The sequence below is a fragment of the Ranitomeya imitator genome, chromosome 2, assembly GCF_032444005.1.
Source record: "Ranitomeya imitator isolate aRanImi1 chromosome 2, aRanImi1.pri, whole genome shotgun sequence".
NCBI classification, from domain to species: domain Eukaryota; kingdom Metazoa; phylum Chordata; class Amphibia; order Anura; family Dendrobatidae; genus Ranitomeya; species Ranitomeya imitator.
This window is the reverse complement of record NC_091283.1, coordinates 406,348,049-406,361,954: the sequence shown is the minus strand read 5'-3', so window position 1 is coordinate 406,361,954 and position 13,906 is coordinate 406,348,049. Positions and strand designations below refer to the sequence as shown.

At 41.5% G+C, this 13,906-nt stretch overlaps 1 protein-coding gene across 1 annotated transcript in view; it reads left to right on the top strand.

The window, feature by feature from the left end:
* Positions 1–13,906, top strand: part of ABCA5 (ATP binding cassette subfamily A member 5) — a 240,305-nt gene that overhangs the window by 220,288 nt on the left and 6,111 nt on the right. The window contains exons 28-38 of the mRNA XM_069750700.1: positions 1,830–1,921; positions 3,821–3,938; positions 4,585–4,702; positions 4,788–4,879; positions 5,593–5,765; positions 8,262–8,337; positions 8,418–8,512; positions 8,595–8,714; positions 8,812–8,961; positions 9,594–9,673; positions 12,935–12,990. Of these exons, the coding sequence (XP_069606801.1) occupies positions 1,830–1,921; positions 3,821–3,938; positions 4,585–4,702; positions 4,788–4,879; positions 5,593–5,765; positions 8,262–8,337; positions 8,418–8,512; positions 8,595–8,714; positions 8,812–8,961; positions 9,594–9,673; positions 12,935–12,990 (1,170 nt within the window). The remainder of the gene's footprint in view (positions 1–1,829; positions 1,922–3,820; positions 3,939–4,584; positions 4,703–4,787; positions 4,880–5,592; positions 5,766–8,261; positions 8,338–8,417; positions 8,513–8,594; positions 8,715–8,811; positions 8,962–9,593; positions 9,674–12,934; positions 12,991–13,906) is intronic.

Sequence of the window (13,906 nt, the reverse complement as noted above, 5' to 3'; positions counted from 1 at the left end):
TATAGAATATGCATGTCCACGTAGTATATTGCGCAGCCCACGTAGTATATTGCCCAGTCCACGTAGTATATTGCCCAGTCACGTAGTATATTGCCCAGCCACATAGTATATTGCCCAGTCACGTAGTATATTGCCCACTTACGTAGTATATTGCCCTGTCACGTAGTATATTGCCCTGTCACGTAGTATATTGCCCAGCCACGTAGTATATTGCCCAGTCACGTAGTATATTGCACAGCCACGTAGTATATTGCCCAATCACGTAGTATATTGCCCAGCTACGTAGTATATTGCCTAGCTATGTAGTATATTGCCCAGCTACGTACTATATTGCCCAGCCATGTAGTATATTGCCCAGCCACGTAGTATATTGCCCAGTTAGGTAGTATGTTGCCCAGTTGCGTAGTATATTGCCCAGTTACGTAGTATATTGTCCAGTCACGTAGTATACAGCACAGAGCCACATAGTATATTGCACAGTGACGTAGTATACAGCACAGAGCCACGTAGTATATTGCCCATCCACGTAGTATATTGGCCAGTCACGTAGTATATTGCCCAGCTACGTAGTATATTGGCCAGTCACGTAGTATATTGCCCAGCTATGTAGTATATTGCCCAGCCACGTATGTCACAGGGTAAAAAATAAAAAAAAACTATATACTCACCTTCCGAGGGCCCATTGTAGTTCGGTCACATGACCGTGATGTCATGGCAGGTCTTTCTCCCATACCATTCTTGGCACCGGAACCTACCGGAGGTCACCGGAGCGTCGCGAAAGGGGAGTATATAATGATTTGTTATTTTTTAAATTATTTTTAACATGAGATGTTTTTACTATTGACGCTGCATAGGCAGCATCAATAGTAAAAACTTGGTCACACAGGGTTAATAGCGGCGGTAACAGAGTGAGTTACCCGCAGCATAACGCGGTCCGTTACCGCTGGAATTAACCCTGTGTGAGCGGTGACTGCGGGGAGTATGGAGCGGGCGCTGACTGCAGGGGAATAGGGAGGGACTAATCGGACTGTGGCCGTCGCTGATTGGTCGTGGCAGCCATGACAGGTAGCTGGCGAGACCAATCAGCGACTTGGATTCCATGACAGACAGAGGCCGCGACCAATGAATATCCATGACAGACAGAAGGACAGAAAGACGGAAGTGACCCTTAGACAATTATATAGTAGATGTCACTTAAATCCAATTTTCATAATAATTTGGAACACGTTGTATAGAGCCTGCCTTTAGTGGCAGAGCAGCCAGAAATTGGTTTCTACCCTAATTATTGGGAAGAAGCATTGTCTGTTAAGTAGCATGGCAGTACAAATGAGAAGCCTCCTTCTGCAAGGGTAGTAAGAAGTTATACTGTCAGCTGCCAGAGAAGAAAGTCTAAGACTAAGTTTGTTCAAAGTGAACCCCCAGAATCAGAGTATTGTTCCTTTCATGACAAGCAGGGCATAAAGTTAGGTCTCTGCAGGATAATGGCAGTATGACTGAATAAGTCTACATCTGCTAGGGTAGTAAGAAGGTGCTATACCATCAGCTGCCAGAGGGGGGAGGAGATTGATTTAGCCCAGAGCCTGCCCCAGCAGCAGTATGGGGAAAACACCAAAGCAAAAAATGTTGAAGAGATATTTTTCATCCTGCACTGCAAATTACTTTAAAATGGATTTTTAATATGAAAGTAACTCATGGGTTAACGCCTTTAATCCAGCAAGCTGCAACGATTCTTCCTTGTCCCAATTCTCATTAGCTCATTGTGAATAGTGAAGCATTACTGCTTCCAACAGGCACATGGAATTCTGATACACGGGTACATTTCTTTGCAGCCCTATCTGCAGTGTTTGATCTTACTCCTAATCCTGGGTTACCTGGAGCTAAAGAATGGAGGCAAGTCCATAAGGAAAGACCCTGTTTTCAGGTACATGATTATATGTATACCGGCTATGGAAAGTAAGGACATTAGATGGAAAGTTACACTGCAAGTAAATGTTAGGCCGACGTCACACTAGAGAGGAATACGGACGAGCGAGAGGCGCAAAAACAACGCATTGCACACGGACCAATGTTTCTCTATGGGGCAGCTCCCATCAGCCGTATATTTCTCGGCCGTATTTTACGGGCTGAAAAAATTCCAGCATGCTGCGTTTGTCAGCGTACTGCGCAAAAAATCCGCCAATGGAAGTCTATGGGGGCGAGAAAAATACGGATCACACACGGACCATCAGTGTGACTTGCAATTCAGTGCGGTGTACAGTAAAATCACACTGACAGGTTAGAATAGAATAGATAAAACAAATGTCTACACATAGAATAGGTATGTACCAGTTATGACTTGTATTGTTTAAGATTATTGTACTTGTTTTTATTATGTATACCCCTCCTTACATGTAAAGCGTCATGGAATAAATGGCGCTATAACAATAAATAATAATATATATATAGAGAGAGAGTTTTTGCCAAAGCCAGCTTACCGCTTTGAAGAAACAGGACAACTGTGGTTACAGTTCGCACGGAAAACGGATTGGGACAAATCCACACGTGTATAGAAAAAACTTTTTGTTTCTGCAGCGATCAGTCCAATATGACATTTGGACCTGGAGGAAGACACATGTGGTGTCGAAACATGTCGTCCATAAGGGATTGAATGTATGCAATATCGTAACTGAAGAAATCTGGAACTTTTTAATGGATAAATAAAAGGTTTATTTTACTCTACCATTGGACTGGTCGCTGGAGAAACAAAAAGTTTTTTCTTTATGTATATATATATTTATAACATTGACACACACACATATATATATTTATATTTCATACAGAGCTGGATAGCATAAAAGCCGGTAATTCAATTGTCGGCTTTTGCTATCTACGTCGTAGAAATCTTCAGAATTGGAATGGCACTCGGACCAGCTACTCAGCAGCACGAAAACTTGCTATCCTGCGATCACATTTCTCCTTCACGTGCCAACATTAGTGTGCAATCGGATTTTGGTGCTCAGCTGTGTGCAAGTAATGTAATGCGAAATCCCATAAAAAGACTAAAAAAACAGCGGCACTCACCAATTTGCTGATGCGCAGTATTTAATCCATGTACAGATTAATACAGTCTCTTGCTAAGAAGTTACAGTGCTGCGGGGAGTGCAGGAGGACGACGGCCGTTTCGTGCGGATAGCACTTCTACGGGTCCATCATGGCTAAAAACATCTGCCCTCAGCCACCCCAGAAAAGGCACATCTGTAAGATGCGCCTATTCTGGCACTTAGCCACTCTCTTCCCACTCCCGTGTAATGGTGGGATATGGGGTAATGAGGGGTTAATGTCACCTTGCTAATGTAAGGTGACATTAAGCCAGGTTAATAATGGAGAGGTGTCAATAAGATACCTATCCATTATTAATCCAATAGTAATAAAGAGTTAAATAAACATGCACACATTATGAATAAAGTATTTTAATGAAATAAATACACATGGGGTTTTAATATCATTATTGTATTCTCAATCCAATTGACGATCCTTGTCTTCTGAAAAAAAAGGAAAATAATAAAGCAACAATATCCCATACCTGTCCGCCGTACAGTCATGTCCCACGATGTAAATCCATCTGAAGGGGTTAAATAATTTTACAACCAGGAGCCTGCTAATGCAGCCGCCCCTGGCTGTAAAAACTGGGGAATGAATGGAATGCAGCTTTGTTGACTTGCGGTGCTGCGCCCCCTGGTGGCATAAACTCATATGAACTCTAGCGTGATAACTTCACTGAATATTTTCTCACGCTAGAGTTCTAATGTGATGCCGGCTTTACACTGCATTTTCCTTGCAGGACAAAAGATAAAAAAAATAAGACGTGGAAGTTCACGGAGGTCCCTGAAGATGAGGACGAGGATGTGCGGGTGGAAAGAGCTAGGGTTGGAGAGTACATGGCATCAAACTGCTACGAGGTATAGCTATTAATACCTCATAAACAGAAAAAATTCCTGGGACCATTTAAGGACCCAGGAATTTTTTGTTTTTTCCTTCCCTTATTTCAAGACCAGACACATCCATATGAAGACTTGATTTTCTGCTGTAAAAAATGACCTAGCGAAATAATTCTCCAGGTCAGTATGATTACGCCGTGCCAAACTTGTCCAATTTTGGGGGTTATTTTCTGAAATTTGTAGAAAAAAAGCTTGTAACTTTTTTTGATACCCATAACTTTTTTCCAACCTCAATAGAGCTGGATAGTAGCATTTTTTTAGCAGATATTTTTTATTGATACCATGTTGGGGTACATATGACATTTTCATGGTTTTTTGTTGAATCTCTTTTTTGGGTGGGGAAACTGTGGCACTCAAAAAGTGGCAATTCTGCCGTTTTGATTTTTTTTTTTTGCTTCAATAATTGTATGTTTTTTTCTGACTTTTATTAGGACACAACAACACCAAACATGTTTAATTTTTCAAATTTCTTTATTTTTAATGAAGGAAAATGAGAGAATGATGCAAATTTTTCTTTATATATTTTTCTACATTTTATTTTTATTCTGACTTGTTTTTTGTAGTCTACTTAGAGGACTAATAGTCATCCACCTCTCTTCTACTCCAGAAGCCCGCCATCATGGTCAGTGGTCTACATAAAGAATATGAAGAAAAAGGCAAAACCATAATTGGAAAGGCAATGAGAAAACTAGTTGCCAATAACATATCGTTTTGTGTAAGAAAAGGCAAGTTTGGTCGTTGCGGAGAACGTACGTATATATACAGAACGTATAGTTGGGTCTCTCATGGATAATCTGCTCTTTATTCCAGGAGAAATCCTTGGATTGGTGGGGCCAAATGGAGCCGGAAAAAGCACATTACTGGACATCATGGTTGGTCAGACCGAGCCAAACGCTGGACAGGTCAGTGAGCTTTCAATGTAACATACCTCCTGATTGTTTGTGAGCTGTTGTACACTCCCACCTTGTTTGTCTGCTGTTGTACACCCCCTGCTTGCTTGTCACCTGTTACACAATCCCTGCTTGTTTGTCCGCTGTTGTACATTCCCACCTTGTTTGTCCGATGTTGTACACCCCCTGCTTGTTTATCAGCTGTTACACACTCCCTGCTTGTTTGTTCGCTGTTGTACACACCCTGCTTGTTTGTCAGCTGTTACACACTCCCTGCTTGTTTGTTCGCTGTTGTACACACCCTGCTTGTTTGTCACCTGTTACACAATCCCTGCTTGTTTGTCCGCTGTTGTACATTCCCACCTTGTTTGTCCGATGTTGTACACCCCCTGCTTGTTTATCAGCTGTTACACACTCCCTGCTTGTTTGTTCGCTGTTGTACACACCCTGCTTGTTTGTCAGCTGTTACACACTCCCTGCTTGTTTTTCAGCTGTTGTACACTCCCTGCTTGTTTGTCAGCTGGTACACACTCCCTGCTTGTTTGTTAGCTGTTGTACTCCTCCTGACTGTTCGTCAGCTAATCTCTGCCATTTTTCTACAGGCAGATGGTCAGGAATGATTATCAGTCCCTGTAAAAAGGGGCATAGAACAATAAGAACAACATTGCAGTGTGATGTGGGTTGTATTAATACATTAATACATCCAGTCAATATTATGTCCTTAGATTTTAATAGGTGACACAGACTCTGCAGAACGAGGAAGCGACACCGTCCGATTTGTGGGGTATTCTCCCCAAGTAAACTATTTGTGGCCTGAGGTGAGGCTAGAGGAACATCTAGAGACCTACGGATCCATTAAAGGCATGAGCAAAAGCAACTTGAAAGAGATAATAAAAAGGTATGAAGTCTAGTAGCCTGATTACAGAACATAGAACAGCCAAAGAAAAATGCAGTCACTGAATCCAATAAAAGTATCTTTATTACAAATCAATCTAAAATTACATACAAAAAAACCATGCGCCCCCTGAGGAAGGTACATCTACCGAAACGCGCCAGGCAGCTGGCGAGACCAATCAGCGACTTGGATTTCCATGACAGACAGAGGCCGCGACCAATGAATATCCGTGACAGGACGACAGACGGACAGACGGAAGTGACCCCTAGACAATTATATAGTAGATTTAAGTGACTGAAAAAAATTTAGAAGTGAAAAAATAGAGAAAAATTCCAATTAGGGTGAAATGGCAAAAATCATGCAATTCGGTCATTGTTCTTTTAAGCTTTGATTTTACAGTTTTCATTGTGCAGTAAAAATGAACTGGCAACATGATTTGCTAGGTCAGTAAGATTATGGTTGATACTTGTATATTTTAATTATTTTAGTGATTAAAAAAATTCTAAACATTTTAAAAAATAAAAAGTTGATTTTACCATTTTCTGAGACCCATAACTTTTTCATTTTTCTGTTGCTGAAGCTGAGTTGATAGCTTTTTTTTCCTTTATGTGCAAAACATTTTGATAGCTTTTTTTTTTGCATTTTTGGAGGAATTGCCACAACCAAATTTGTTTTTATTTGCGTCTCCAGTGCTTATTACTAGGGTTAAATAATTTTCCAGTGCTTATTGCTAGGGTTAAATAATTTTCCAGTGCTTATTGCTAGGGTTAAATAATTTTATATATTGATATATCTGACTTTTGCACATATGGCGATACTTAATGTGTTTCTTTTTTTATTATTAAATTTTTTATTGGGAATATTTAAAAAAAACATTTTTTTTGCTCTTATTGTTTAGGTTAGATACTTTCTATATTTTCATAGATCTTACATTTGCAGATATGGAGACACTGAATGTGTTTCTATTATTGTTATTTACTTTTACATTAGGAATTTTTTTAAATATTTTTAACCACATTTTTTTTTTCGGAAACCCAAGGCTGCTATTGATTGATGACTTGTACTATACAGTGGTATGTAAAAACTTGGGCACCCCTGGTTAAAATTACTGTTTATTGTACAGTAATAAGACACCAAGAATACTACAGACATATGCATATATGTGTAGTATTCTTAGTGTCTTATTAACAACTTATGAGTGGTGTATTTTTGCCTTGTGTTATACATTATTGTTATTTGGGCCATCTTTATATGATTATTCACTACTAGATGGCAGCCCGATTCTAAAGAATCGGGAGTCTAGAATCCATATATACTTGAAATTCGGCAGGAGCTTGAAGAGCAACGTCACTGGGCCCGCCTCCACGCAGTAGAAACTTGCTGTGAGGTAAAAATTCAAAAATCACACCAAAATGGCGGGCGGAGTGTGTCACAGTACGGCACGTTTCTGATTGGTCGCTCGCAGCAGGCGGCAACCAATCAGACACTGGACACTGTTGACGTCACTTATCTCCGGACATTAGCTCCGGACATTAGCTCCGGACATTAGCTCCGGACAAAGCCACGGCAGTTGGCACAAATTGCAGGAAGTAGTATTCTAGGCAATTATATATAAGACTAGATTGTGGCCCGATTCTAACGCATCGGGTATTCTAGAATATGCATGTCCCCGTAGTATATGGACAATGATGATTCCAGAATTCGCGGCAGACTGTGTCCTTCGCTGATTGGCCGAGGCAACCTTTATGACATCATCGTCGCCATGGCAACCATTATGACATCATCGTCGCTGTGCTCGTTGCTGATTGGTCGAGGCCGCCAGGCAGGATGTCTACGTCCTTTATGACATCATCGTCGCTGTGCCCGTTGCTGATTGGTCGAGGCCTGGCGGCCTCGACCAATCAGAGAGCCGGGATTTCCAGGACAGACAGACAGACAGAAAGACAGACAGACAGAAAGACAGACAGACAAACGGAAAAACCCTTAGACAATTATATATATAGATAGGACCAGTGGTGTGTTAGTTGTATTTTAACATGTTTTTATTTCGGTTGTGTTTTCTGTCTTGCTCTCAATAAATTTTTGTACTTTTGTAACTTTATAGTGTTCATCTTTCACTGTAGGCCTTTCAGAGATCATTTCATCTTCAGCTTGCTTAACTGTTCACAATAGCATTAATGACCAGGGGTGCCCACACTTTTACATGCCACTGTATACTGCAGTCATTCAGTATTAAAGTATATAGTTAATATAACAGTTTCTTATGAAGCCCAGCTGTGGTCTGAACTTCATATGCGTACAAGAGGAACAGCTTTGGGGGCTTTAGTAGGCCCTCGGCTGAAATAGCAAACCATTGGCACTTTGCACCTTGGTTACACAGCTGGGATTGGAGCTGGCTCTGATCTCTGCTGTTGGAGGCAGGTTCTGGCTGTATGACACAGCTGACATGCAGCCCACTTGTATTGATGTCCTCACCTCTCATGGCTTCTCTGATTATAGGATAGTAGAAACTCTGGACATGAAGGAAGATCTCTGTAAACCAGCTAAGAAGCTTTCCTTGGGATCCCAGCGAAAGGTGATTTTAAGCCTTTTAGGCCTGAGTTGTAGATAAACAATTATCAGGATAGGCCTATGAATATACTGTTTCCTCTCCAGTTGTGTTTCGCACTCAGCATGCTGGGGACTCCTGACGTCGTCCTGTTGGATGAGCCCTCCAACGGCATGGACTCCAAGGCGAAGCAGCGCATGTGGTGAGCACGGCTTGACTTTGCGATGCTTCTGTATAATTTTTTTTTATGGCTGTTATTACTCACAGCTATCATGTATCTGCAGGCAAGTGATACGGTCGACATTCAAAGGCAAAGAGCAGGCGGCGGTGCTAACCACGCATTTCATGGAGGAGGCAGAAGCTGTGTGTGACCGGGTGGCTATCATGGTATCCGGGGAGCTGAGGTGGGTGGAGTACATGGATATATCGTATGACCTATCACGAAGGAGACGTTTCTGAGATGTAACATGTTATTTAGTTCGTCCTTGCCTTTCATTCCAGATATATCGGCTCAGTTCAGCACCTGAAGAGTAAGTTTGGTCGCCATTTCTCCTTAGATCTGAAGCTCGATGCTGACTCGGGAATGCAGCAGATGGAGCTCCTGCATCGGGAGGTCCTGAAACACTTCCCCAATGCCAGCCGCCAAGAGAGGTATGATGAGGCTCAACCAGATCGCCCTTACTGCCCCGAATCGGGTAAAGACAACAGCTGTCGGTAGGATCAATTGCAGGGCGCCTTTGGGTTTTTTGGCAGGCAGGGGCTTTATGAAGTCTGCCATCTTTGGGGCTCAATAAAAGAGCGCTAACAGGCCAAAACACTGCAATACAGAGGTATTACGCTAATTGTGCATTAGCCCACCACCTGTGGGACTATGATTAGCACCCCCATACAGCTCTGATGCCATATTAGGCAACCAAGTAACAACCACATCCAGCATCTTCTCGCTTCCTACATGCCTCGTGTTGTCCTTATGCGCACCCTGCGCTCTCCTGTGTGCACAGAAGAAGAGAACAGGTCCTCTGGTGCCACCTATTGGAGGTGGCAATTCTAAAAGTTAATATCGGCCCATACTGCATGGATATCAAGAGTGTAGACCCCAACCAAAACTTCCATTTACAGACAGCTAGTACAAGATTTTTAAACCCATCGACAGTGCAAAGTATTAGACTGGTTGGCTGGGTGAGAGGTCTTTGCCAAAGTGTATAATGGGTACAGTTCCTCCTTTTTAGGAAGACTTATAGGCCATGCAGTTCTCCCTAATAATATAATTGTCCTGATTTCAGATTTGCCTCCTTGATGTCATACAAAGTTCCTAAAAGTGACGTCCAGTCTCTGTCACAGGCGTTCTTCAATCTGGAGCAAGGTGAGAACATCATTCGTTATTATGGCGCATCAATGATTGAAGTTGGCCTAGAAAAACTCCTTTGGGGATAATTGAAGGCGTCCTAGAAAAACTCCTTGGGGGCTGATTCATCAAGACTGACGTAGCACACAATTACACTGCACCAGCCTTGCTGGCGTACAAGGTGCTGAACTAGGCACACATGCGCCTGCGTGAGCTGCACCAGAAATGGTACTCGTTAGTCGCTGGAACATTTTGGCCCTTATAGACCATCAGAGATCTGATACTCATGATCATCAATATTTAATCCATTCCAGTTATAGCATGTACATGTACGTTTTTTGTCGGAGGTGGGTGTATGGAGCTGAGCCTACTGCTTACAAGGCAAGTATCAGCTGTGTTATACAGCCAGCACCTACCTCTAACAGATGTGACTGGAGCTAGCTCCAATCAAATAAATAAAGCAGCACTCTGTAGAGCCATAGCTTGCAAACATGAAATATGAAAATTGAATTGCATTACTGCACTAGAAATATGAAAAATTTAGAAAGCTTAGGGCATAAATTGGCCAATTCATGTGTACCTGGAAGCCACATTAAGGCGTTTCTCATTACCAGGACCTAACAATGCCAATCCTCTCTTAGAATAAAGTCTTCATCTGTATGGGAACTTAATATAAATCCTCTCTTAGACTAAAATCTCTCTCTCTGTGCAGGGGTAAGGTCCTGCTGTGATTAAAAACACCTGACGCTAAGAGGCGGAGTGCTCAGTCAGAAGGCTAATGAATATAAATTTAAAAAACTGACCATCACATCCAAACATAAACTAGGTATGAACAGGTGCTAACCTAGAGTCACCAACTCATATCCAATCAAATAAATAAGGCATAGCTTGCAAACATGAAATATGAAAATTGAATTTTCATATAGTACACTGGGGATAGGGAATTTAAAAGGGACAGCACCACACAGGATCTAAGCGCAATATTAAAAATATCACTAATAAAAGTGCAAAGCTGATGCACTCACCAAACTGAGGTTGAAGGAACAGCGTATCGGCCCTGGGCGAGTGTCCCAAACCAAGGTCCTAGTTGCTCGGTCTGCTGCACCATTCCTGGTCAACAGGGCGATCCTCAGTCATCCACAGGTGAAAAGTAAAAAGATGCAGAAGTCCAGTCTGGTGCCGTCGCTCCCAAAAATTGTAACATGATAGATCGGCTTATTTAAAAAGAAATTTATTCTGAAATGTACCGAGTAAAAACAACACGTTTTGGCTTAAAAAAAAAGCCAATCCATACATACATACATCCATACTGGAACAATAACCATGTCTTTATAAACCTTTTTACAATTGGAAAGGGAGGGGTGTTTGTTACTAGCACCAAGCCTTCACTTAATTTGCTTACTCCTCTTAATTGGTTTAACTCTTTAGCACAGGTGGATAAAAGATATAATTCACTAAGTGGAAAAAGGAACTTACCGTATATACTCGAGTATCAGCCGAGATTTTCAGCCCATTTTTTTAGTCTGAAAGTGCCTCTCTCGGCTTATACTCGAGTCATTGTCCCATGGGGGTCGGTGGGGGAGGGGAGCGGCGGCTGTGACATACTCACTTGCTCCTGGCACGGTCCCTGCATCTCCGGTCTCCCGGCGCTGACAGCTTCTTCCTGTATTGAGCGGTCACATGGTACCGCTCATTACATCACTGAATATGGATCCGACTCCACTCCCATAGGGGTGGAGCCGCATATTCATTACTGTAATGAGCGGTAACAGTGACCGCTCAACGCTGGAAGAAGCTGTCAGCGCCGGGAGACCGGAGATACAGGGACTGCACCAGGAGCAGGTGAGTATAATGGGGAGGGGGAGCACTGCGCAATATTCATCTTTCCTCATTCCGGTGCCGCTCAGTCTTCCGCGTCCTTTGCAGTGACGTTCAGGTCAGAGGGCGCGATGACGTGGTCAGTCCGCACCCTCGGCCTGAACGACAGTGCAGAGGACGCGGAAGATACAGCAGCGCCGGAACGAGGACCGGTGAGTATTGCAAGTGCCGGGGGCCTGAGCCACAAGAGGTATGTCATTTTTTTTTTTTTTTTAAATCGCAGCAATAGCATATGGGGCAAATATCTCTATGGAGCATCTTCTTGGGCCATAATAAACATTTGTGCAGCATTATATGGGGCAAATATCTCTATGGAGCATCTTCTTGGGCCATAATCAATGTTTGTGCAGCATTATATGGGGCAAATATCTCTATGGAGCATCTTATGGGGCCATTATTAACTTTTATGCAGTACTGTATGGGGAAAATGTGTCTATGGAGAATCTTATGGGGCCATTATTAACCTTTGTGCAGCATTATATGGGGCATATTTTATGGGGCCCATCATGAACTGTATGGAGCATTATATGGAGCTCCTGATTCAATATGGATATTCAAAAACACTTAACCTACTGATATCTCAATTAATTTTACTTTTATTGGTATCTATTTTTACTTTTGTCATTTACCGGTAGCTGCTGCATTTTCCACCCTAGGCTTATACTCGAGTCATTAAGTTTTCCCAGTTTTTTGTGGCAAAATTAGGGGGGTCGGCTTATACTCGGGTCGGCTTATACTCGAGTATATATGGTAAATGTGAACCACATATCTTAAAAAGTTATGCTCTAATGAAAGGTAATAATACATTATAAATACATTATAAAGCCTAAATAAAAAAAAATAACAAAAAAAAATTATAATAAAGCTGATCGCTGTGTCAATAGCTATAACATCTCTAAACTTTCTCCCCCCAAAAAAACATAATACAAAGTGATCAAAACGTTGTATGTGGCACCAATAAAAATGACAGTGACAAAAATATTAAAAAAGTCAGGGGTCTCAGAGAACAGCGGCACAAAGCAAATATTTTTATACAAAGTTCAGAATTTTTTAAGCCCCTAAAATAATAAATAAAACTAAATAAGTTAGGTATCATCATAATCATATTGACCTGGAGAATTCTGTTTCTGGAATATTTTTCCCCCATAGTGAATTCTGTAAACGCAAAAATCTATAGCGTAATTGTTTGTTTTATTTATATATTTTTGTATTCTGTTTTTTAGTACCTGATATGTTAAAGTGAATTGTGTTATTCAAACCTACAACTCGACCCTCAAACAATAAGCCCTCCTATGGTTATGTCGACGGGAAAAAAAAGTTATGGGTTGGGAAGATTTCTTCAAGAGTTAGTATAGATGTTATGTATTATATTGAGATTTATTTTCTATCCATTTTCTCCAGTGAAGCGATCATTCAACGTAGAGGAGTACAGCTTTTCACAGTCAACGCTTGAACAGGTAATGTTGGGTTAATTCGCATTTAAATGAGCTTTTCCAACTTGTGTAATATACCGTACTGATAGATCACATAAATGACTGGGTGCAGCAGACCCATCCTAAAGAAGCAAAGATTGCTGTCCTGTGAATAATTCGAGTTTTTGTGCCATCTTCTTACTGATATTTAGTCCATATTAACTACTTTAATTACAGCCAGTGCTACTTGTGAGGTTAGTTCTCAGTCCACAAGACTTAAAGGGGTTTACTACTCAGACAACCCCTTCACAATTGCAATATCCCCCCACTCTGAATAAAAACGCCTTATACTCATCTCTGGTCTGGACATCGTTCCACCGCTATTGGGTCTCCCAGGGCTAGCGTGAAGTTATGTCACATAAACCCTGCAGCCAATCAGCTACTGCTAATGAGCTGCCAAAAAGGAAACAGAGAAGCACATTGCTAAGGAGAGTAAAACTAATCCCAAACTGTTCTTCAACTATATCAATAGTAAAAGAATAAAAACTGAAAATGTAGGCCCCTTAAAAAATAGTGAGGAAAGAATGGTTGTAGATGACGAGGAAAAAGCTAACATATTAAACACCTTCTTCTCCACGGTATTCACGGTGGAAAATGAAATGCTAGGTGAAATCCCAAGAAACAATGAAAACCCTATATTAAGGGTCACCAATCTAACCCAAGAAGAGGTGCGAAACCGGCTAAATAAGATTAAAATAGATAAATCTCCGGGTCCGGGTGGCATACACCCACGAGTACTAAGAGAACTAAGTAATGTAATAGATAAACCATTATTTCTTATTTTTAGTGACTCTATAGCGACAGGGTCTGTTCCGCAGGACTGGCGCATAGCAAATGTGGTGCCAATATTCAAAAAGGGCTCTAAAAGTGAACCTGGAAATTATAGGCCAGTAAGTCTAAC